The sequence below is a fragment of the Apis laboriosa genome, unplaced genomic scaffold (genome assembly GCF_014066325.1).
Source record: "Apis laboriosa isolate Shangri-la unplaced genomic scaffold, ASM1406632v1 scaffold23_cov150, whole genome shotgun sequence".
Classification (NCBI taxonomy): Eukaryota; Metazoa; Arthropoda; class Insecta; order Hymenoptera; family Apidae; genus Apis; species Apis laboriosa.
The window spans coordinates 4,538,431-4,562,483 of NW_025222452.1; the positions used below are offsets into that span (position 1 = coordinate 4,538,431).

General features: G+C 30.6%; 1 protein-coding gene across 3 annotated transcripts; it reads left to right on the forward strand.

Moving 5' to 3' along the window:
• Positions 1-918: 918 nt before the first annotated feature.
• On the forward strand, positions 919-21,406 carry LOC122713181. 3 transcript variants are annotated; one of them, XR_006346464.1, is made up of 8 exons: positions 919-1,056; positions 3,679-4,152; positions 11,531-12,676; positions 17,465-18,136; positions 18,590-19,871; positions 20,310-20,497; positions 20,724-20,816; positions 20,933-21,406. XR_006346464.1 is itself a non-coding variant. In XM_043933390.1 (6 exons), the coding sequence occupies exons 2-6, from the start codon at positions 3,985-3,987 to the stop codon at positions 19,424-19,426; spliced, it is 2,757 nt and encodes a 918-aa protein (XP_043789325.1). In that variant the 5' UTR covers positions 919-1,056; positions 3,679-3,984; the 3' UTR covers positions 19,427-20,241. The 3 variants fall into 3 exon arrangements, 2 of the variants coding, with proteins under 2 accessions (XP_043789325.1, XP_043789324.1); XM_043933390.1 differs by lacking the exons at positions 20,310-20,497; positions 20,724-20,816; positions 20,933-21,406 and having other exon boundaries at positions 18,590-19,055; positions 19,122-20,241; XM_043933389.1 differs by lacking the exons at positions 20,310-20,497; positions 20,724-20,816; positions 20,933-21,406 and having other exon boundaries at positions 18,590-20,241.
• Positions 21,407-24,053: the final 2,647 nt, after the last annotated feature.

Below are 24,053 nucleotides of genomic sequence, written 5' to 3' on the forward strand. Positions count from 1 at the left end.
TAATCAATATGATTATTTTTTATAGATGAATTAATATAATTCTTAATAATTGAATTAAATTCTTGAAATTCTATAAAATGGATAATAAGATAGGTTAGGGATTTGTCTTTTGAACGATATAAATGAAAATGAATATTCGTATTCGCTTAATTACCATGACCCTGATAAAATATTCCTTAAAATATACGTAAATTGCAATATGATGTTATCGCTTTCACTCTAAATCTTTTTTTTTACATATTTTCTATTTAAGAATTATACATCTTGATCCATTAACTTTATTGTAGATGATTAACTTAATCGTAAATGATTTTTTAAAAAATTTAAAGAGTTCATCAATATTTCTTGATGCAAAATAGCAATTGAATCCTATCTAAAATCGAATCGCTCTCAATGGAATGTTGATACATATACATATATATAGATTTCTACTTTCTTCTTCCTGCAAAATATCAAATAATAAATTATGACGATATATATTAATAAAATTATATATTATAATAAAAATTAAAATTTTTTTTTTAAAAGATGTAATTTACTCGATTTTAATATTTTTTATTGTATTGCAATATATTTTTTTATTCACATGTTAATCAAATAATCAACGAATTTTTTGTAAAAAAAAATAATACAACGAAATTAGGAAACTTCAATTTATAAATAATAATAGTATCGAAAAAATTACAATAATTATATTTTACTTAATCAATTTGAATTGATGTCATAATTGGTGACTTGTGGTAGCAAAATGAGAAACGTAACTTTTTAAGGAGGGAGTAAAACATTGATATGGGAGGAGTTCTTTCGAGTTCTCTCTCCGTTGAGAAACTGCAAGGAGCAGAGGTGGTTTCTACTCACCTGAAGATTTCATATGGCAGTCGCCGTGCTGAGTTGTTCAGCGACGGGTATCTCGTAATCATTTTGTGATTCACAGAATTACCGCGAGTTCTCAGTGAACTCTTATTCTATTCTGCATATTGTTTTATCATGTTGGATTTTTATACTTGTTTTAACACGTACAATATTGAATCATCTGAGAAAAACGCGTTCTCTACGGTTAGTTATTTTATCTGTCATCCCTTTTGAAAACTCTTTCTTCTCACGGAAATATTTTCTTTCGAAACAGATTATTATCTAACAACAAAATCTTTGATTGATATTTTAATTTTAATTGTTTTATTATAATGATTTTTGCCGAAAACATAAAAAAATAATGAAAATAAATGATTAAACAATTTCTTAAAGAACTAATCAATTACATAAAGAGGTTAGATGCAATGCGAAATGTTTGCATTGGAATCAACGAAAGTGAACATTTCTTAGAGAGTGTTTTTTTTATATGATAAAAATTAAACATTCATTTAAATAATTTTACTTATATAATATTAATAAATCTATGTTTTTTGATAAATTTGTTAAATTTTTATTAAATTTAAAATTTTTACCTTAAATTCTTTCGATTATAGATTTCGATTATCGAAATATCAAATCAATGAAGATGTTTACAAACTTTGAATTTAAATAATTGAATATCGATTGATTTCTGTTATTGTAGTGTAAAGTATAGTACAATTTAACAAAGTGATTGATATAAATAAATGAATTCTAAAATTATATGGAGTGTATAAAGATAGCGAAGTGTGTGAAACAATAAATTAATAAATTGATAAATATGTTTCAATATACAATAAAATTATATAATTCTAAGATAAATGTAAAAATTTTCAAATTTTGATAAATTTCTATATTGATAATAAGTTGGAAAAAATAGTGTAGTGGAAAATCAAAGATAAAAGTCATTATATGTACAAAAACTTGTACAAAATTTACGAGTTAACGAATTATTTTATAATATTATAGCATAAATTGATTTGCAATAACGTAGCAATTATATTAGAAATATGAAGAAAATATCGAGATTATACCGAAATTTGTACAATCACGATTAATCAATCGTGATCAATTAATTAATTATGAGAATAAGTATTTGGTGTGGAAATTTAATTAATATTATTGTGATAATATTCTATATATATATAGATTATACAAATCTAATTTAAAATATAACTCAAATTAAAAAACAAATAATGGATATAATATTAAATATTGTATATTAAATATATGTATTATAGAAACATTTTGCTGTACTTAATGGAACACATTTCGTTTTTATTCTATCAAAAATATTGCAAATTATTTTTTAAGTTGTTAAACAATATTGAAATCTTTTAACATAATTATTCATTAATTATTGATTCTTTTGAATAAATTATGATAATTGGTAAATAATTTTAAAACATTTAACATTTATATATATATATATATATATTTCTACAACAATTAATATAAAATATTAACTTTGCAATAAGATTGATCTTCCAATTTATGTTCTATATATTCTATATTTTAATTGTTTTAATTCTGTAAATTTAAATAAATTTGAAAGTAATAATTCCGTATCGATACAAATTGAAAGCTTAGTGTTTTTATTGTAATAACAACTAAACGTATCAAAGCTACCAAATCGTTCTAAATCATTTTGGCAATTATTTGACAAGGGAACAAGTATACGTTCGATTATAAATTTAGCAGTTAATTTCTTTAATAAGAGATTAATAAGTTTACTTTACAATAAGTATGTATATATTTTGTTTATTTCTATGCAACTTTTCGAATGTGAAAATTTATGAATTTCAAAGATTTCAAAATCTAGATACTAAATAATTAAAAAATTTGGAAATTGAAAAACATAATAATTCATGACTTTCTGAAAATTCAATATCGAGAAAGAATTTAAAATTCCAAAAACTTTAAGAATTTAAGAGTATAACAATCTTAAAAGTAAATTATATTAATTATAAAAATTTTAAGAATATAATATTTTTTATTTCTAATTGATAAGCATATGCAAAGTGATATTAAAATTAGTATATATTAAAATCGCAAACACGTGAGAAATTTTTCAACCACGCATATGACAGGGTCTAATCTACTTACGTGTTTTATGTTTTGCTTGCTAGGGTATCTTATAGAATATCAATTTCTTGGCCACAAACTAATTTCACAGTACAATGATATTAGTCGTGGTCTGCATACCGCTAGATCAAGTAATAAACTAATATAATAATAATATAAGCCTTCATCAATTTCTGCTATTATAATATAAAGTGATGATATCTCACTCTAGAAATTATTAGGCAATTTATTTCTCTACACGTGGATATTTATAGCTTATAAATAAATGATATATATATATATACTTTGTCATTTGTGATACACAGAATATTGCAAATCATGTTTATATTTAATAAAATATTATTGTTTATTTTTGAGCTATAAATGGAGAAGATTTTTATATATATTTTAATTATTTATTTTTAATAAAATTTAAATTTATTAAATGAAGTTTTCTAAAATTAATAGTCATAATATATTTTATAAAATGTTTTAAATATATCAAACCATCAAGAAAAGTTATCAATTACATGTCAGCTGCATTTTATAAGAAAAATATATATGAATAAAAAGTTATAAGAAAAATTATTTGAACAAATTAAATTTTGAATATCGAATCATTTTTAAAAGTTTTTTTAAAAGTTTTTTTAAAAGTTTTTAAAAGTTTTACAAACTTTTTATTAGAATTCATATCTGATCAGAATTTGTTTCTTTCTATTGTAGCACTGGTTATATTGGACATCGAAATTATTCTACAGATAATTGATTTTCGTTTATAACGTCAAGAAACTTCAATAACAATTCTTGATCATTTCATCATATGGATACGTTTAATAAGGAAATCAGTGTTTTAAAGTGAAACGTGAATCAACAAAATGGAATCATATCTTAATTGACGTCATTTAACAAACATATTCTGCTAATGAAACATATTATGGAAAGAAACTGGAACACATGGTGATTTTTCAAATTGTTTTAAACCGACTGAAAAATATAAAAATTAGTGTGTTATCGTAATCAAATTGGAGCATGATGGGAGAAGTGATCCGAGTTTCTGGACGGGCGCCGGATGTTGGAGAATTTCTAAAGGAAGCGATGCTGTCCCAAAGATTTGCCGATGTGACTCTCTGTTGTCCTGGTGGACAAAAATTCTTGGCACATCGTTTGGTTCTTTCAGCTGCCAGTCCTTATTTACAGGTCAGTGTTATATTTCACTTTTGAGAATTTAATAGAAAGAAAAAACTTTGTAATTTACAAAATAATTTTATAATGAAATTTACAAGATACAATAAGAAATTTATCAAAATTTATCCAAATATAAGTGTGTTATGCAAATGTTTTGTTTTAAAATGATTTAGTTAATAATTAATAATTAATATCAATAATTATATAGAATAATATATAGAATAGTAATATCATATTAAATTTATAATAAAAAACATAAATTATTGCTACTTACGGGAGCAACAGTGTTTCAAATACTGAAAAATAAAAAAAGAAACGCATATACGTTATATCGGCCATTCATAAATGTAACTTCTTTGCTTGTATATGAAAAAAATACCATTCTAAATATACTGATTGCAATCAAATATTTATAATATAACTAATGGAGATTAAAGTCCATCATAAAATGATTTAATTTCTGTTTAAAGATATGATGAATCACGTTAATCGTTAACTATTAGATATTAGATATTCTAATTCAATTAGAATAATAAACGATACAAATAGAATCGCTTTATGTGAAATTAAATAGATAATGAAAGCGAATTGAAATTAATTTTTTCTTTTCTTCTCGTTTTTTTAAAAACTTTACTTTCGTTAAATAAATTTTATTATGCTATAATATTTTAGTAATTTAAATATTAAATATTAAACATACGAATAAAGAAGATCAATAAACACAAATAATATCAATAAAATTGCATTTTAAAAGTCTAATGATTGAAGAGTTTAGTCATTGAAATCATAAAATACAAAGTTGATGATTATATTTATTAAATTGATTTAATAAAATGCGTAGAATTTATCGTTAATAATATGATTCTTGAAACGAAAAGGATATTCTAAGAAATTGAACAAGAAACAGGAAAGTATTACATACATATGAAATATAATTATGAGACAAATATGCATTAATATTATATTATAAATCAAAAAATTCATAGAATAATGCTACTTATAAATTAATTTTTAATTCTTAATTAAAAATCATTTAGACGTTAACAAAACTAATTGAAATAATTAAATTATCATAGGTCTAAAATTTATTTATTTGTACATTAATTTCTGTTATGATAATCAGATATATTCAATGAGTATGTATTAAAATAATTATAATAACAATTTTAGATTTCTAACAAAGATAGAAATTAATCTTCAAACAAAAGAAATTAATCATTCAGTTTTCATATCATCATGATGCTAATTAATTCAAATCGAATTAGAAATCAAGAGATATTCTCTTATTCTCTTATTAAATAATATTCAATAATAATGAAATTATTCTAAACAATTACATTTACTTTAATTTTAATTTTAAATATTCGATGGTAGGTTTTATATATTTTCCATAGATACGTGAAATAGATTTTATTTTTTTTTTCTTTTTTCCTTTCTATTTGCTGATATGCTTTTCATCGAACTTTAATCCATCCATGCCATTACATAATCATCATTCTCTATCCCACATCTTTGCAAAGTTTCTAGTTTACCTGTCGACTTAGTCTACAATTTTCTGGTAATCGTTTTCAGTTCAATTGCTTACCCGATAAACATTGGAGAACTTATCTTAAAAATTATATCTTGCAAATCTCCACTGTGAAAGGTTCTTGGTTCATGCATCATACAATTTGTTGTTTTTCCTTTTCCCTTTTCTATTTCATTCTCTCTCTCTCTCTCTCTCTCTCTCTCTCTCTCTCTCTCTCTCTCTCTCTCTNCTCTCTCTCTCTCTCTCTCTCTCTCTCTCTCTCTCTCTCTCTCTCTCTCTCTCTCTCTCCCCCCCCTTCTCTCTCTGAGAAAACAAACATACAAAATGACAAAGTTGTCTCGATATTGCTAATTTCGGATTTCACGTTTAACCGGTCGATAATGAATACTATTTACGGGATTCGTTTTCTTTCATTACCATTTTTGTCATCCGGTTAATTGCCATATTATACACTCTGTTACAATTTCTCTGTTACGTCGATGACTTAAATAACTAAACATTTTATTTTATGCCATTCCAGAAATTTTCTTTGCACCGCGTATGGGCTATTACTGTTCAATGTCACGCTTCCTGACTCGAGCCATTTTTAGATAGTCAACGCCAAAATCCGATGGAACATGTTTTACGTTTGAAATAATTGACGAACTAAATAGAAAAGTAGCTGGAATGATAGGTAGTTGAGTTAGAAATCTAATGTGTCTCCATGCACAGCGAATCATTTCGTAATCAAGAAGAAAAACAATGTTACTTAATCTTCGATCAGAATAACTTCATCTTTAATCTTAGAAATTGATGATGAGAATATCAAAACTAGTTTTTTTAATAATTTAACTTATGATTGTCCTAATTCCATATTAATTCCATATTAATTTTGGAATTAATATTAATATTAAAAATTATAATTTCGAGATAAAGCATTCATTTAATTTTAAATTAGAATTAGAATTTTGTTGTAATTAACAAAATGCGAAGATAATTAAGATAATTAATTTCATCAATTAATCGATAAACAGAATATATTTTGAAATACTATCTTGATAGACAGTTTTATAAGAAAAAATTCAATGGCATTTATAAATATATGTGTATGTTGATAATCTATCTCGATATTCGTGGGTCAGTGCACTCTAATGATATCATTTACCGTTTCGGTCACTTGAAAAGAGCACAAGAGAGGTTCTAGCACGTAGGACTGTACGCGTTAAGCCAGTTGATGCATGCTAAACGCCGCGCTTGATCTACCAGATAGCGGCTTACGGTACCATTAAAATACTTGCACGCAGCTATTTTATAGCAGTTGATTCACTATATTCAAGATAGTACACGTTGTCGCCTCTCTAGGGAATTGTCATAAACAAGAATGAATGACGTGTCTCGTGTATGCAAGCTGTTGATCTTTTTCTATGTACAATGTGCCTTTTGTAAATGGAAAATGAAATTATCTTTTTGCAACTATCTACTACATACTACTATATATGTATATATTATATATATATATATATATATTTATACATACATCTATATATATTATCTATTATCTATATATATAATATATAATATTATATATTATCTATATATATATATATATATATATATATATTATTTATATTATGCTCGTTTATTTCTTATAAATGCATTGAAATTACTCCATTCACTGTTTTATATTTTATCTTTAAGAAAATGAAAATTTTGGTTAAAATATTTGTTTAATTGTTATATTTTTAAGATTGTATTTACAGATTTATGTATTTATATTGTAAAATTTGTTTTTTTTTATTAAAAATTGTTTCCTATTTATAATTTAAATATTTTTGAACGATATATAAAAAATTTCATTCATTATTTTTTTTTATTTATTTTTTATATATGTATATGTGTGTATTTATATGTTATCATCTTTTTATCACAGTACATATATAAATATTGTAATCTCCATCAAATTCTTCATTGAAATTAATTAATAATTTTATTATCTTGGATTCACAAATTAAATCAATTAATAATAATTAGTCAAGAAATTAATAGGTAAATTGATTTTTAGAGAACTGAAAAATGATGACACGATGGAATGTGTTTATCTTCGTTTTGAGTCGAAAATTTAAAATTAAAATCAAATAGTCACATCGGATGGACTTTTAATATTTTTAAATTCTTTCTAATTAATGATAATCATGCAAAACATTTTTTTTTATTTTTTTATAGATTTAACGGTATAAGTGGTAAAACATAGTATGAATTCATAAAATGAAATTAAATGTTCTTTTATTAAATATATATATATATATATATAGTGTGATTTAATATATGCTCTTCTAATCACTTGACAAAAAAAGCTTTTAAGATTTTATCGACATTAAAATCGATAAAAATGGATGTATATACATGGGATATATTTAAATTATTGCAATCCTAAATTTACTCGTTTATTCAATAATTATTTTACTTTTCTATTTTATCGACAAAATATTTTCTAAAAAATATATGATAAATAATGAAAATAAATGATAAATAATGATAAATAATATTATATGAAAAAGTCAATTGAAGAATTGTTGCAAAATTTTAGTAATTAAAAATAGAATTAATTGTAAAACAATTTAATATTATATTAGATGTATAACAAAAATTTTACAGATATATATTTGTTCAACTTTTTATGTAAAACCATGATTAATCCTTACGTGCAACAACATCGGAAATTATTTTATAAGAGATCTCGATTCGAATCAATTTTTTTTTAATATCATTTGTTAGATTCTTTAATAATGCAACAATATAGTACCGCTTTTTAATAGAATAATTTATTATGGATGATTATTTACTAAAAGTAGAAATAATAAAATGATCCAGGAACTACATCTTGTGTAACATTTCTTGCAACAAGTATATAATTTCAATTTATAATTTACAACTAGTTAAATGATTGATAAAACATATTTAGAGATTTTTTTTATTTTTTCAATGTTAAATGATATTTTTAATTTGATATAATTGAAAATTAATATCGAGATATTTTTGATTCTATAGGATTATCTAAATTGTATTTTCCAATAGTTTCACAATAGTTTCATATCAAATTATTGATTTGTTATTGTCAAAATTTTTATAATTAGGAATAATTAGAAATTTTTTACAATTTTATTTAAAAATTTTTCTTTGATTTTTTACAATTTTATAAATACAATTTTATAAATACAATTTTAATACAAATTTAATACAATAATTACTTTAAATCTGCCACATTAACATTTCATTCAATTGATTCATTGGTTATAAAACAAATATTCGAAAACTAATTCTCTTTTTGATGCGTCATATCTCATGATAGAATGGATAGGAAAAATGAATAGAAAAAGAGACTAGTTAATCTGATTATAAATGGAAAGGTATTATGTATAATACTAAAATATAATCGTGAATTCGTCGATATCGAGCTGATTTCTACTAATTATTTAATACCGGAAATTGTAGAAAGTGAAAGAAATAAAATGTTTTCTACATTTCTCACAAAAATAATCGTACCGGCAAAAAATGGTAGTAAAAATAATCACGTTGTTGCTAATTCTAATTAATTTGACCTTATTCGTACAAAACAGCGGAAACTTATTAATCACGTCGTTCTAATTTTAATATAGATTAATGGAACAGTTATTTTCAGAATGTTCATGGAATTCTCTAGGTGTTGTTACATTTTATAGATGGGAAAAGAAGGAAAAACAGAATTATGGGTTAGATAATTATGTATATACGTTTGAAAATGATTTCTCGAGATACGAAATCGATCGGCAACCTTTCTCCATCCGCGTGCTTCTCTCATCGTGACATCGGCTGGTTATGCATCAAAGAAAAGTTCACTGCGGTTCTCTAATGATGGCCATTACTTACGTTGTGCTATCGTTCACGGTTTTATCTCGTTAGAAAATTAGTGTAATAATTATACGTTACTTATTACGTGTAAAAAGAGTCGTTGATATCGAATAATTTATCTTTTAAATTATTTTCTACTATGAATTACGTGTTAAAAGTGTTCGAAACTTTCAATTGGTTTTTCTCTTCGTTTTAAATTCTTGTAATGTTTACCGATTTCTAGGGTTTTTTTCCTATTTTATTTTATTTTTTTTTTTTTATATCCATTTTATATCTCGCATATTATTGGAAAATTATTCTATTTTATTCATTTTACGAACGACATATTGCGAAATATCATTAATTTTTTGGATTCATTTTAATTTGTACGTACAGCAATCCAAAAGAAAAAAAATGAAAAATTCAAATCTGATAGAATTGCAGCTATCTTTATATTCGATTATTCATAGATTCGCCGATATATTTATTTGCATTTATTAATGTATTTTGTATGATACAGTAAAAAAGAACGACAGACTGCTTTCTGAGCAATGATACTTAATTCTATCGCATTTATAATAAGTAAAAAACGTATAATTGATAACAGAGTTGGCGACATTTGACATTTTCAATGGCTTGGTCCATTTGATAAGTTCAGACTCAAAATTTTTGTACTCGAGGAATTACATTCAATACATTCTTTTGCTTTCTGTTCAGAATCATGGAATCGTCGAAATAATAAGAAAAAATCATAGGAAATCGAAAAGGACATATCAATCAAGCAATCAAGAAATCATTATTTTTCGTTATAAATATAACATAAAAATGATATTATACTATTATATATACGAGCAATTTATCGATAGCGGTGTTATACAAGGCATACAACCTATTAACCCAGTCTACCTTGAACTTTTTTACTTATTTTTATCTTTCTAAGTTATTGCTTTTTAATATTCGATTATCTTTGAAGTAATTTATATAATCACAACGAGCTTTTCACAATCTTATTACACCGTATGCTATATACGGTTAAATATCTCGATTCATTTAATTTTCTCATTCACCACATACAACCAGTCGGAATATTCTTTTCTTGCCAATTCGAAATGCACGATCGTTCTGCGTTCTTCTATTCTGAAGATTTATGATCCAAGATAACGCTTACGTCGTTGAATGTTTTGCATCGCGCACACGGACGTGGATCGCGATCCGGCCGAGCCATTTAGAGAACTCGCACCGATTCTACTTACGCGTTCGGTTGCATTAGAAACATAGTTGCACGTTCTAATCGCATTGGAAGAGGATATCGCAAGGATACCACTCATTTCGCTCTCGTTTCGAGCGAAAATTCATTTATAATATAGATAAGATGAAGTCTCTCTGTGAACAGATGAGATCAAGAGGTGAACTCGTTATAATTTCATTTAAAATATCTTTCGTGGTTGAAGTAAAATCTTTTCAGATAGTCGATGAAATTTTATAAACTATTATAAATTCCTGTATAAAATTCTTTTTATACGACCAATAGAATTATAAAGCTCATTAAGGAAAGTAAACGTCCCAACTAAAACTGTCTTCGATCTATGATAAAAGTTGAGTTACGTTAAAACCTCGAGAGATAAACTTATGATAATTCATCTAGCGAAAAAGACCGTTTTCATCGCGTTATAAAATCTCAAGAAACGGTCGCTTAAATTCTTTCTTGGCCGCACGTTGAATAAAATTAGCAGAGACGAGAGTACTCTTTCAAAACGAACGAATCTAGGATACGAGATCATCTCTGACCTTTTCCCAGAACCGAAAGAGGTCTCCCCTCTGGAACGCACACGCGGAATTTAAATTCTCGGCGTGGAATGCAGCGTGTCGTCCAACTCCGAAGCCAGGAAGTTGGCCACGTCACAGCGAAATTTCACAATTTCGCGTATAATCTAGGCACGAATGCTCGTTAAAAATATTCGCGAAACTCTCTCTCGATCGAATAATCCAGTTCCGACCTTGTTTTCTCTCTTTCAGGAGGTGTTGCTCGCGCACAGCAAAACGTCCACCCATTGCGAGCCCATCACGGTGATCCTTGCAGGGGTGGAGGCCCCGGAATTGGCAGCGATCCTCGGCTTCGTGTACACGGGAAGCGCGACGGTCCCTCGCCCTCGTCTCAACGCGTTCCTCCACGCCGCCGAGGCCCTCCACATCGCGCTTCCGCCCGTCCCCCTCGTAATGACTTGCGCGCAATCCGATTGCAAGCAGGAAGACATCAAGGACGTGAAGATCAACCCCAAGTACCTTCGGTGCGATCAGTATCCGTGCTGCGACCGTTGGTTGAACCGTCCCCGTTCTATAAATCAAGATGAAGATCCCGCGGCCAAACGGGAATCCTATCCGGCGATCGAGTCCTTGGAAACCGCGAGAGAAATCGGACCGCTTCCTGAATCGATGAACTTTGCCGGATCGAGATACGGGCCAAGTAAATATTGCTCTACAACCTCGTACTGGCCCGTTCCTCCTCCTTTCGCGAGCGTCGCGCGGGAAAAGACGGTTCACGGTGTAGATCAGCATTCGGATAAGGATAAGGGGAGGACGAGTCAGCCGGACGTCGCGCGGTATCGTCCCATCTCCGTGGTGGCGAGGATCGATAGGGTTGGCGACGTCCCGACTGGGAATCGCCACTGGGAAAATCATTTTAACGGCTGTGATTTTTCGGAGAAGGCTTTTCGACAGCGCGGCGAGTTGTTATCCTTCTCGACGGGGACGACCTACGATCCTCCTCGCGATGGTGGATCGGAACAGCCCGAGGCGAGGATGAGAAGTGGCCGAAGTCCCCGTATCGGGGACGAAGAAGACGCTCTGGGAAACGATTTATCCACGTATGGTGATTGTAATTTGGAGCAAGGGAAGATTGCCGAGGATCGTCTTAGCGTGATTCGTTCTCGGATCGGCCCCGCTCAGATTAGAACCGCGCCCATATCGGAATCTACTAGATCCTGCGAAAGGGCGGATTTCGGCGAAGATTTGACGTGTCGTGAGAGTTGTTTCGTCTGGAGATCGCCGAGGAGACAAGTGGCAAACAGGGTGATAGATTCGCCGTGGAAACAGACTGTCAAGCCTTATCATTTGCCGAAAATGCAGCCGATGGCACTTCTTCAGCCTCACGTCGAGAACGTTGTAAGTGTCTTTTGTGATTTGTTTTTTTCTTCTTTTTGCGCGATAATCCTGCTTTTTGCGGTAGAATAGGATATAGTGGTATTACAAATGTTAGAGATGATTAGGAGGAGATTAGGATTCTTCTGCAAGAAAAATCATGGATCAAGAGATGTTAATTATAAGTAGATATGTATCAAGTAACTTGAACGAACCAGCTTGGTAATATTTCGTATAAAAGATATTTAAAGAATCTACTTATCCATCTGTAGAGTTAATACGGTTGCAAAATTATTCACGTACGATTTCGTTTGATTGGGGGAGCAATATTTCGAAGGAACTTCGAAATATTAACGGTGAATTTTTCGTTGCGTAAATAATAGAAGAGTATTTAAATGATCCTCCGCAGCTTCCATTAGCTCTACACGGGATTGAATATTCTGAAAACATCTCGCATTGCTTGAAGTTATACGCGAGTCGAGATTTCTGTTTCAAGGTGCCCATTACACTTCTCCGTTACACTATTCCTTTCAGAATATTATTTATCTCGTAAACTTATCGTTCTTCGAACATTCGATTCCATGTTCTGAATATATATTAGAGAGGAATAATGAACGAGAACTCGTTATGTTATGGATACATTTGCACCTATCCACGAAACGAATTTAGAACGTTTTCTACAATTGATCTATAATCTTTCCAAGTGATAAAAAATTAAAATGGAGCCGCTTCATAACAGTTTTGAGATTTTTCTCTCTCTCGGTTGTCGGACTGTTCCATCAGAAAATAAGATCAGAAGATATTGCCAAGATAGATAGCTGTTTCCTTTCACTACTTTCATGAAAATTAGAGCACTGAGTTTTGATGCGCTGAGGAAGAGAGAGAGAGAGAGAGAGAGAGAGAGAGAGAGAGAGAGAGAGAGAGAGAGAGATTGCAGAAAATTCGGCACGATAAAGTAACTCGAGGAGTTTTTCGTAATACGTCGGATTTTCAATTGCACAACGCTCGATGAATTTGTTCGGTCGATTATCGGCCAGATACAATTACCGATTTCTGTTCCGTGCCTTCATATTGTTACATCACGTTGCATACACGGATCTCGCTTAGATCGGGTTACTAATCTTACTCGGTAGCAATCTCTATCCTTTCGTGCAGAAAGTAACTTGTTTATCCGTGGCTTTTGATCAGAAGAAGGAGGGACCGTGCTCTCATCCTTCGAGATTCCCTACCATACGGAGGCTATAGTGATAGCAAGGAAATTTTTTTTTAATATTTTTAAAACAAGATTTGAATTTAATTTTTTCAATTCCAATACAATCTCTTCCCTCGTGTTTCTCCCTCGTTCTGAAAAGAATTTGCACAAAAATTTGAAGCGTCTAATTTGAACGCGTTATTCCATCGTTAATTAAATTATTAGTATTCGTGGCAAATGACGAAGCAATTTTATCTAGGACCGTTATTTCATTCTTAAAGTAAAATTGTACAGGAAATGGAAATGCTTGGAACTAATGATCAGAGATGAAAGCTTAAGCAACTTCTGAAACTTTTTCTTCGAAGTTGGAAATGTCACTGATTCGAATCGTCAATGTATCCAATGATTAACAAAATATTTGCATTTTTCTTCCGCGACACGAGATTCATCCTATCGCTGATAGGATGAATCGTCTTAAAAGCTAATCGAGTGGAAACATCACGTAGATGTTTTATACACGTTCTAATTCTTCTCTTTTTTCCATAATTATTTTTTAGAATTATCGCGGATATTTTCTTATTTTTGCAAATTAGACGCGCCAAAAAGAAGACGGGATTCCTTATTATATATCGATCGTATTTTCATCGTAAAATCAGCTGACCGTTTAATGCATATTTACCTTCTTTCTTCTTTTAACCCTCCTCCTCCCCCCTTTCCTTCGTTTTGTAAATCTTTACTGCGAAATCACTGCGTTCAGCATTCCGCTCTTTTGCTTCTCCACCTCCTCCTTTTCCCTCTCGCGTTTGATGATCTCTCGAACATGCTCGGGTCATTGCATAACATTCACCCGTCTGTATTGCTCGAGATCGTCCCCGTTTCAGGAATAAAACACTTATGGAAAGTCCGCGATCGGTCTAACGTTATATGGCTTTTAAATATATTTTCCACCATTTGTCTTTTATTAAAATTTTATTAAAATTTGAACTCGTTCCTTCGAAGAGGATAGCTAAAATATTTTACTCATTTATCTCAGAACTCGATTTCTTCTTTAACCGGTGTTTTTCAATTTGATCGAATAATATCTAATAGTTAAGCTTCGAAAGTTAAACATCACCGCTTCGTCATCGTTAGTGCATTTCCTCGAATAATTTGAAAATAAAAATTTTCGAATTTTGTTCCAACTAAACCTAGACTTTTGCCAACGTTGTATTGCCAATTTTATTTTTTATTTAAAAAAAAAGAAAGAAGAAGAAAAAAATCTACATAAGCACGTTACTTGCTGAATTTGCAACGAATGCACACGCGATACTACGATCAGTGAACCGCCATCTGTGATTTAACTATTCGCATGCCGAGCACATGAAATATTGTTTATTCCAAATCATTCGGTTAAAAGGTTAATCGGGCCGGTAACTTTGCCAATCCTATTTCTGCTTCATGACTGAAATCGTTATCTTCCTTGTCAATCGTAAAAGAAGAATGTACCTATCGTTGCTGATGCAAGTAGAGCAGAAATTGTTCATTTGACGTTAGAACGTACCAACTATAAAGGTATAGAGGGATCAATCGGTAAAACGAAACTAGGTCCTTGTTAATCGTTTGCATACAATTCATTATTGATCGATCGAACGTGATCCGTCAAATCCGTATCTTTCGATCATTCTATATTGTTAAAAGTGTTACAGTTTAGCATCTTCATCGACGATATCTTCAAAATACATCGTTATTTTGATCTCGACGAGAGAGGGATATAGAAAGAAAAAAAAAAAAAAAATAAGAGGAACAACATGAAGTCTCTATCAAATGTGTACCAGACGTTCTAATGAAAATCGATTGCTACGATCTTAGAGACAAGACACGGTTATAAAATGATCGTGAGAGAATTGTAAAGTGATTTTTAATCCAAGATACGATTTAAAAAAAAAAAAAAAAAAAAAAAGACTAAACGATTTCCTTTTTTATAGAAAAGAAGAATTATACTTTCGAAGTATTATCCCTCGATTTTTTTATTAATCTTTTTATTAAATTATCGATACGGTTGCTCGAAAATCATAACGACCGATTGATGCAAACCACCCTGTACAAACCGATCGCTTGTTATTTATAAAGGAAACAAGAAAGAAGCGAGAAGAGTCGGGAGTACAAGCAGAACCCACTTATTCTTCATCGACCTTTCACCACAAATGAAAGCACGCCGTTGAATCGTGCGCGTCCCGATATGCCAGCCGTTCATTTTGCTTTCTTCTGCTGAAATATGCAGAGGAATCAGTGCTTCTCCGGGTGTGCACTTCTCTGCAGGCCACTCATTTAACGGGCCACGGTTAATTCGATGGTGCCAGGTGATAAGATGTGTCCACAACACCAGCTGCTTGGCCCAATGTCATTCTTATTAATGAAACTATCAGTTACACACGATGAATTTCTTTGCTCTTTTTTTTTTTTTTTTTTTTTTTTTCCTTTCCTTCATTCTCCCTTTCCGTCTGGACCTCCCCCTTTTTTCCCCATTCTCTGTCGCATTGCTTTTTTTTTTTTTCCCACTCCGTTTCTTTTTTCCAGATTGGTGCCAGAAGGTGCCAGACCAGCTGGTAGCACCGGCCAGCTGCGAGAAACCCTTTTACGTGTTATTACAAGTAATCTGGAGAGGAACGTTTTCTCTTTCGACACGTGCACTGATATGCTCCAGATTTTTTCCGATTACTTTACAACCTTGCGCAACCTGATTCTACGTATCTCAACACGAAATCTTCTTCTTTATTTTTCTTTCACTCACAGTTGCAACAAGATGCACCTTTCTTTTTAAAAAAGTGTGTTGTTGATACGCGTGCACGCATGGTTTTATCGAAATGCGAAAATTGATACTTGAGCGGCGTAGAAATCAAGTAGAAATCGGGTGAAAGATTTTAATATTTTTGGGAATAAAAATTACGAATTTATTTGCTTTATCAATTAAGATCATGCAAGGATATGATGCATACTATTGCTACTTAATCTTGTGCAACATTATTTTCTCATGTTGCGTTATATTTTTAAAATAATTGTCACTGCTTGGCTATTTCCGTAAACATAATTTGATAATACATTAAATATCATTAGAGAATGTAGTATTAAATTACTGTTTTTATCATTTAATATATTCCTCGCGTAATATTCCACTTAGATAACCGTACGTTCTAATTTCCATCTGCTTTTGTTGGAATTACCGATCCATGGATGCTATGTTATCGAAATGATAAATTGCGAAAACCGGATCGAAGCCGATAAAGTAAAATCAAATATAGATGTATGAAATGTTTACAAATCAGAATTAATTGATAGTTAAATTGGATCCTGTAACTTGAAAACAAAAATTAATTAAGAATTGATAATTATATCGATCGAATTTACACTTCTTCCGAGCTGAATTAAATTCAATCGTTTCTAATGATTTTCTCTAATCAATTAATCGTTTTAAAAAAGTGATTAAACTTAAACGAAAAAATCGGATAAACAGAGAGAGAGAGAGAGAGAGAGAGAGGAGATTAATTAAAGTGTACAAGTTGTATAATTAATAACATTAATTACCAGCGATGAAAGATAGAAAATAGAGAAAGGAAGTAAAGGTTTCGATGATTTTGTTTCAGAGAAGCGAGGAAAACCTACGTGTGTTGGAAACTACGCGATCTTCTGTGATCTCTATCAGTCCTAATCGACAGTTCTCTAAAAACTCTGCGGATCATTATTACGGTGTTGAAGTTCCTACTACTCACGAAGTCACGTACCATAATGGTAGCAAATTATTGGAAGCAAATTCTACCTTGGTATCGAGGCCTCAAGAGTTTTATTCCCCTCAAATCCCTTCGTCGACGATTACGCAAATGGTTACATCGATAAACAATGATATCATAAACAATGAGACGATATTACAATCTCAAAATAACGTAATTTCTACAACGAGAACGTTGCCGTGTCCTATGGAGAATAGTCAGATAAATATCAATAAAAAGGGTGGCTATTTCGGGCAAACGCTATCTCAATCGCCACAGAAGTTAGAAATTTCTCATCCTGTTAGCAGACTTTGCGATACGATCGAGTCGACCGGTAAAATCGATCGTTTTACAAACCTAGAAGTTGAGAACTCGGAGAAAGAGGCGAGAATCGATGATAAGCTTGTTGAGAGAGTTATTATCAACAGTGATAAGAACAATAATGATGCCATCGTTAGTCAGGATGCTGTTCAACGGGGAAAAGGAGCACAGGAGAATCATAGGTGCGATCAGTGTGGCAAGACTTTCGTTACCAAAGCCTCTCTAAAGGTATTGATTGATTGGCTTCCGATAACTTTTTCTGCTTCTTTTTTTTTCGTTTTTGTTTAATATTTCATGTTACTGACATTTATAATTAACGACTGTCGGTATAAGGTATTGTTGCGATTTTTTTTGACACTTCCTTATCCTGTATTGCTAAAATTTCAAATAATTATCATTGGAACAAATTACTGTAATAAAGTTTGATTTTTTTTATCCTGTAAAATAATTCCTACAAAATAAGAAAATTCTGCTTTTTTTATTTATAATTCTTTACAATTTCTTATTCTATATTATCTACTCGAACTATTGCTTTTTCTAAGTATTATAACAAATTTTTGCAACTTACAATTCTTGTTTTATTTTATTACAAAAATTCTCTAAATTAATTACTAAAATTAGCTACAATTAATAAAAAAATCTACAAGTGATAAAAATTCGTCGTTTCCATTGCAAATTTAGGTGCACGTTAGAACGCATTCAGGAGAAAAACCTTTTCGTTGTACCGACTGTGGTAAACAATTTTCACAACTACGAAATTACAAGTACCACCGAAGCGTGCATGAGGGCACTAGAGAATTCGCAGCGACCTGTCCAGAATGCGGCAAATATTTCAACGACCGTGGCTATCTAAGTTCCCATATGAAGATTCATCGTAACCGAAAAGAATATGGATGCGCGGAATGTGGTAAAAGTTTTAATCAGCGAGTCGCTTACAATATGCATGTTAGAATCCATACCGGAGTAAAACCGCATCAATGTGAACAATGTGGAAAAGCATTTTCTAGGAAAATGTTGTTAAAACAACATCTTAGAACGCATTCCGGGGAACGGCCTTATCAGTGTCAAGTTTGTCAAAAAGCTTTCGCCGATAGATCGAATATGACGTTACACACGAGATTACATTCTGGATTAAAACCGTATCAATGTACGTTATGTTCTAAAGCGTTCACGAAGAAACATCATCTAAAAACTCATCTTAATTATCATACAGGGACTAAACCTTATTCTTGTCCAAATTGTGGATTAAGATTTTCTCAAAGTAGTAATATGAGGACTCATTTTAAAAAATGTACCGTTAATAATCTGATGGAAACGAACAGTTCACAATTGGAAGGTATTGTGAGAGACTCGTCTAAGACTGTACAAACGCGAATAATCTCGAGAACACCTACTGATACGTTAACACCACCTAATTCGGATCAAGAATTAAGTATTTTAACACCGATTTCTAAAAGTAATGGAATAGAAGGGAATTGTAACGATAACATAAGAGATGCTATTAAACCGTCTATGTGATTGTTAAGTATTCGAAGAGATATTTTAGCGGTTAGTTAGATAAAGAAATAACAAGTACATATATTCTTCGACTCGATGAAATCAATCTGTGTGACAAATTGAAGAAATGAAGTACACGTCGCGGTTATGAATCAGACTTGTATCATGAAATTTAGATTCTCTATAGGATTGACAATCGCAAAATGTGTAGCTGGTTTTTATAATCAACGGAGCAACCATTGTACAAAGATGCTTTTTGCCCGGTGTTTTCAAGATAAGTGGTTAAAACGATAAGTGCTTGACGAGGCAATTCAATGAATAAATCGATCGAATTGCTACAGCCTGCAAATGTAATCGAACGATAGAAAGTATTAGATTCGTTTGAAAGTAGCACTGTCAATTGGTAATCCGAGAGTTACCATAACAGTACGAACGACCGCCTTTTCCTAGAAATCGTTGTTTTACGGTAAGACGTATCGATTTAACCTGTAAATCATTACATCAGATCCTGAATTCCTTTTTTTCATGTCTTTTTCCTTTTTCTTTTTATCTCTTTCTGTTCAAAAAGTATTATCCACGTTATTAACTCATAATTGAAAGAATTGCAAATTTTTATATAATTATTGTAATTGCGGAAAAAAAAATTATGTAAAAAATGTGATTTTTTTTCTTCGCATGCGTACATGATGAATATTAATAAGATTTCAGAATTTGAAGAATGAGATTTAATGAGAAAGGTTTGTGACATTCTGTATTTTAATCTGTTATAAATGAATTCCCATTTTTTTTTTGTAATATATATATAAGTATATTACTTGTATAAAAAAATACGCAACAATAAAATTGAATTTGCGAGCGATGAACATTACTGAAAATCACTGAAAAATTATTATTTTCATTTCAGATTGATAAGTACTTTAACAAATATTTTTCAGCAGGAAAGAATAATTTTAATTCCATTATCAATCAAAGGTAACTTAATACGGCTTAACCATTTCCATCCTGGAATTATCTTGATATACTCATCTAGAAAAACTTTCTAGTCAAGATCAAAGTAAAAGCATCTGGATAGAGGATCCTTTTTAAAAAAACGTAATGAATTACCGGCCCTATTAAAATACAATCATAATTATCAGGTTGTCATTTTTTTATATCAAAATTAAATTTCTTTAATCGTGGAATCAATCTAATACAATGACTAGTTTCTTACAATTAGATTCTTAATTATGTTCTCATTTAAAAGACAACACTATAGACTTTCTTGTGATTTATCGAAAACATATAACAATCATTACGTTATTTTCTCTTTAAATTAAAGGGTTTCTTCGAGCTGTTCAAGATCGTATCGTATCGAAGATAGTTCTTCTACTCTCTCTTGAGGAACGGAAGTTTTGTATACATATATATATATGTAAGTACTAACACTCAATCGTTTAATCGTAGAAGACCTCTGTGTGCTACCATATTTGCTAAAAGCTCCGTTAAACGTTAGAATACAACGATGTGCTATTTATTTCTGATTTATAGACGACTCTAAGCTACTATCTCATTGAAAACGTCTCGTTGCTCTGTAGTATCTGACAGTTCCGTTTGCGGGACCTTTCGTGACCTTATTTTATGGAAATATTTATGAACGACATGAAATTCTAGCGATCTAAAGAGGCCAAGAGCGAATTAATAAACGAAATCCGGTAAGAATTTATACTTTATTTGATTTAAATATAAGAGATTTTAATTCGGAGATCGAAATTAATATCTGGACTTGAAAGATTATAATCACTCCAATATATAAAATGGCGAACGAAAAAAAATCAAGAAATCCTTTCCTTCTTGCAATTAGGGAATGTATCTTTCTATAATCTCAAAATAATTATTTTTTCTTTAGAAATACATATAAAATGATACATCAGATAAGAAAAATATTTTATCAGATCTTGAATTCGAATCACCCATGTCCACACAGTTTCGAAATATAAAAATATTTTTAAGAATCGAAAAACCCCCATAATTATTGAATTTCATAGTCAAAAATTTCGTGTCAAGTTTATATCTACTTCGTAATCTACATCGAATCTCCAATGTAAATGTTTGATAAACGTTCCACAAACAGCAAGTTAATATTTGCTTTCAAAGATCATATGTCTTCTTTGCCTTGAATCAAAATGACCACGAAATTCCACGTAGAAGGAAAAAAAATCTATATATATATCGATGATATATGAACAGAAGGATCTATAATGTAATGTCAATTTGTCTAGCTTTCATGAGCTTTTCGAAATTCTATCGTTCAACATTCGTAGCTAATGGTTATTAATCATTAAAAGACCACGATGGCTCGAAACGAATTATCTGGCATGAATTCTTTTTAAACACGATTATCTTGTTCAATAATATTCCTAATTGACATGAAATGAATAATGATCTCTAATAATATTCCGTTAGATTGACGGTTTATAAAATAAACGTATAATTAGAGAAGATCGATAAATTTCGCAGCTGCGTTTGAAATTGAGAAACGAATAACAAAAGAGGTAAAATGTATTATATAAAGTAGCGTTAGAGAGAATTACTTAACAATTATTGTTAATTTCTGTTATAACGTACAAGAGGGAAAAAAAGAGAAGATAGTAGATCGAAAGTGGTTTCTTCGTCGTATCCTTGATTTATCACGCTTGTTACCCTAAAAAGTTTCCTTTCATACTGCTTTCTCAGAGTTCGAAAAAATATCACGGAATACAGATGCCGCGATCAATATTTTTACGATTCAATTGATTCAGTGAAAGGAAACGATCATTAATTAATATACAGATTTTTTTCCTTTTTAACTTTAACTTAAAATTACCGTAATACATAATCGAGTACGTAATCGTGTTTTTTATAGAATCCAGGAAAACGTAAATCTCGAGCATCTCGATAATCCTTTCACTTTTGAAAAATGAATAAAATTTTCGAGATGAAACCCTCCATAGATTCATTCCTCGCGAAAGTAAGAAACGTTTCCAAACGAAACGAATTAAATAAATTGTGGATTAAGTATTTTCATAATTCGTAACGAGCACTATGATTCGATATATTATATATTTAAAAATAAAACGTGATCAAGGTATAAGATATATAAGAAAGAGTTGAAAAATGACCTCTTTGAGCCTCTATTTCGGAAGAAAGCGTCGTTATAATCTCTTTGAAAATTAATTACGATTCTCTAACGCGCGAGCAAACAGATGAATCATCGTGGTCAGTGGCCGTGGTTAAGTTTTTAAGGTCATCGTTCTCGTGGATTCGTGATCTTAAAATGGCACACATTCATTTATTCTTTGAACAATACCGCTTGCCACGATCTCATTGCCCTGTTCCTGTTCCTGATGATGATCGCCGGGATTCGTTTCACCTTTAGGAATCGCGTACTGACCTCGTGAACTCGATGATCGGAGAGAAAACTCGATGGAACCTGACCAACCAGTTTTAGAGTGAAAAATTAAAGCTACGTCTCACATATGAATCGATAATAATTAGAAGTTTGCGTGAGCGAGATCGAGATGAGCTTGGCGCAGCCTTCGTGCGCGAGATCGATCATAATTCTTGTTCGATAAATCTTGTAAAATTTAATTGGCAAAAAGAAGGATCGGTCGCACTTTCGATAATCTTGAAAGTATTTTCAACGTTAATGTGACAGAGATAAATATTATGCAATACTGTAACAAGATTGCCGGTTATCGAGTTTTATAATTCGATCGATTCGAAAGCGGTGTTATTTTCCATTATCCATTAGACCGCGTTTAATTAACCTGCGTTCACCTCATTTATTTCGATCGTCGAGATATATATATATATAATAATTTAAACGCATTACTCACGTATTTACTTCTAACAAGGTATTAATATTCACTCGATGTTGAATCATCTTCGAACCATTTCAATCTTGGAATCTTTTCTCTTAGAAAGTTTGCTGCTTTTCCTCTTTAAAATTATCAAATAATATTAAGGATGCATTTGTAGGATTTATCAAATAATGAATTTATTAAATCTGATTAGAATTAGTAAATAGGAAAAACGAGCGTTAAGGCAATCATGAAACGCAAATAGCCACGTTTGCAATCGTGAGCTGTTTTAAATCGAACGAGTAAAACGAGTAGCCTACGCACCTACAACACGTTGCACAATGCTAATGGATCAAGTTCATACAGGCATCAGCATTGAATATAAGCAACCGGCCTTGTTTCGCATATATGATACTTGTCACGTGAATAAGCTTCGATCAGAATACACAGAATTTCGGGTTTAAAAATTGCCAATCATGTGTTCAACCTTTCTCTTCCATTATCACATCCTGTACATGCAAATCCTCATTCCGGTTTTATATTACCTTCTATTTTGTTTTATTCGGTTAGAAATTTAACACGTTCTCTATATTACCTGAAAAATATCTTTTTCTATATTATACATTCTATTCAAAGCTAATATGACAGGAATGTAGTTTTCTCTAATTCATATTCTACTAATAATTTTTCAGATCGCGTTATCGAAATCGATTATTCTCGATTAAAATAATCGATCAATCCTTTATTATCTATCCTTAATCTTCTCAAATGAAATAAACATAATAACGATATTCAACGAAAAATTATTTCATATATCTTCCAATAAAATT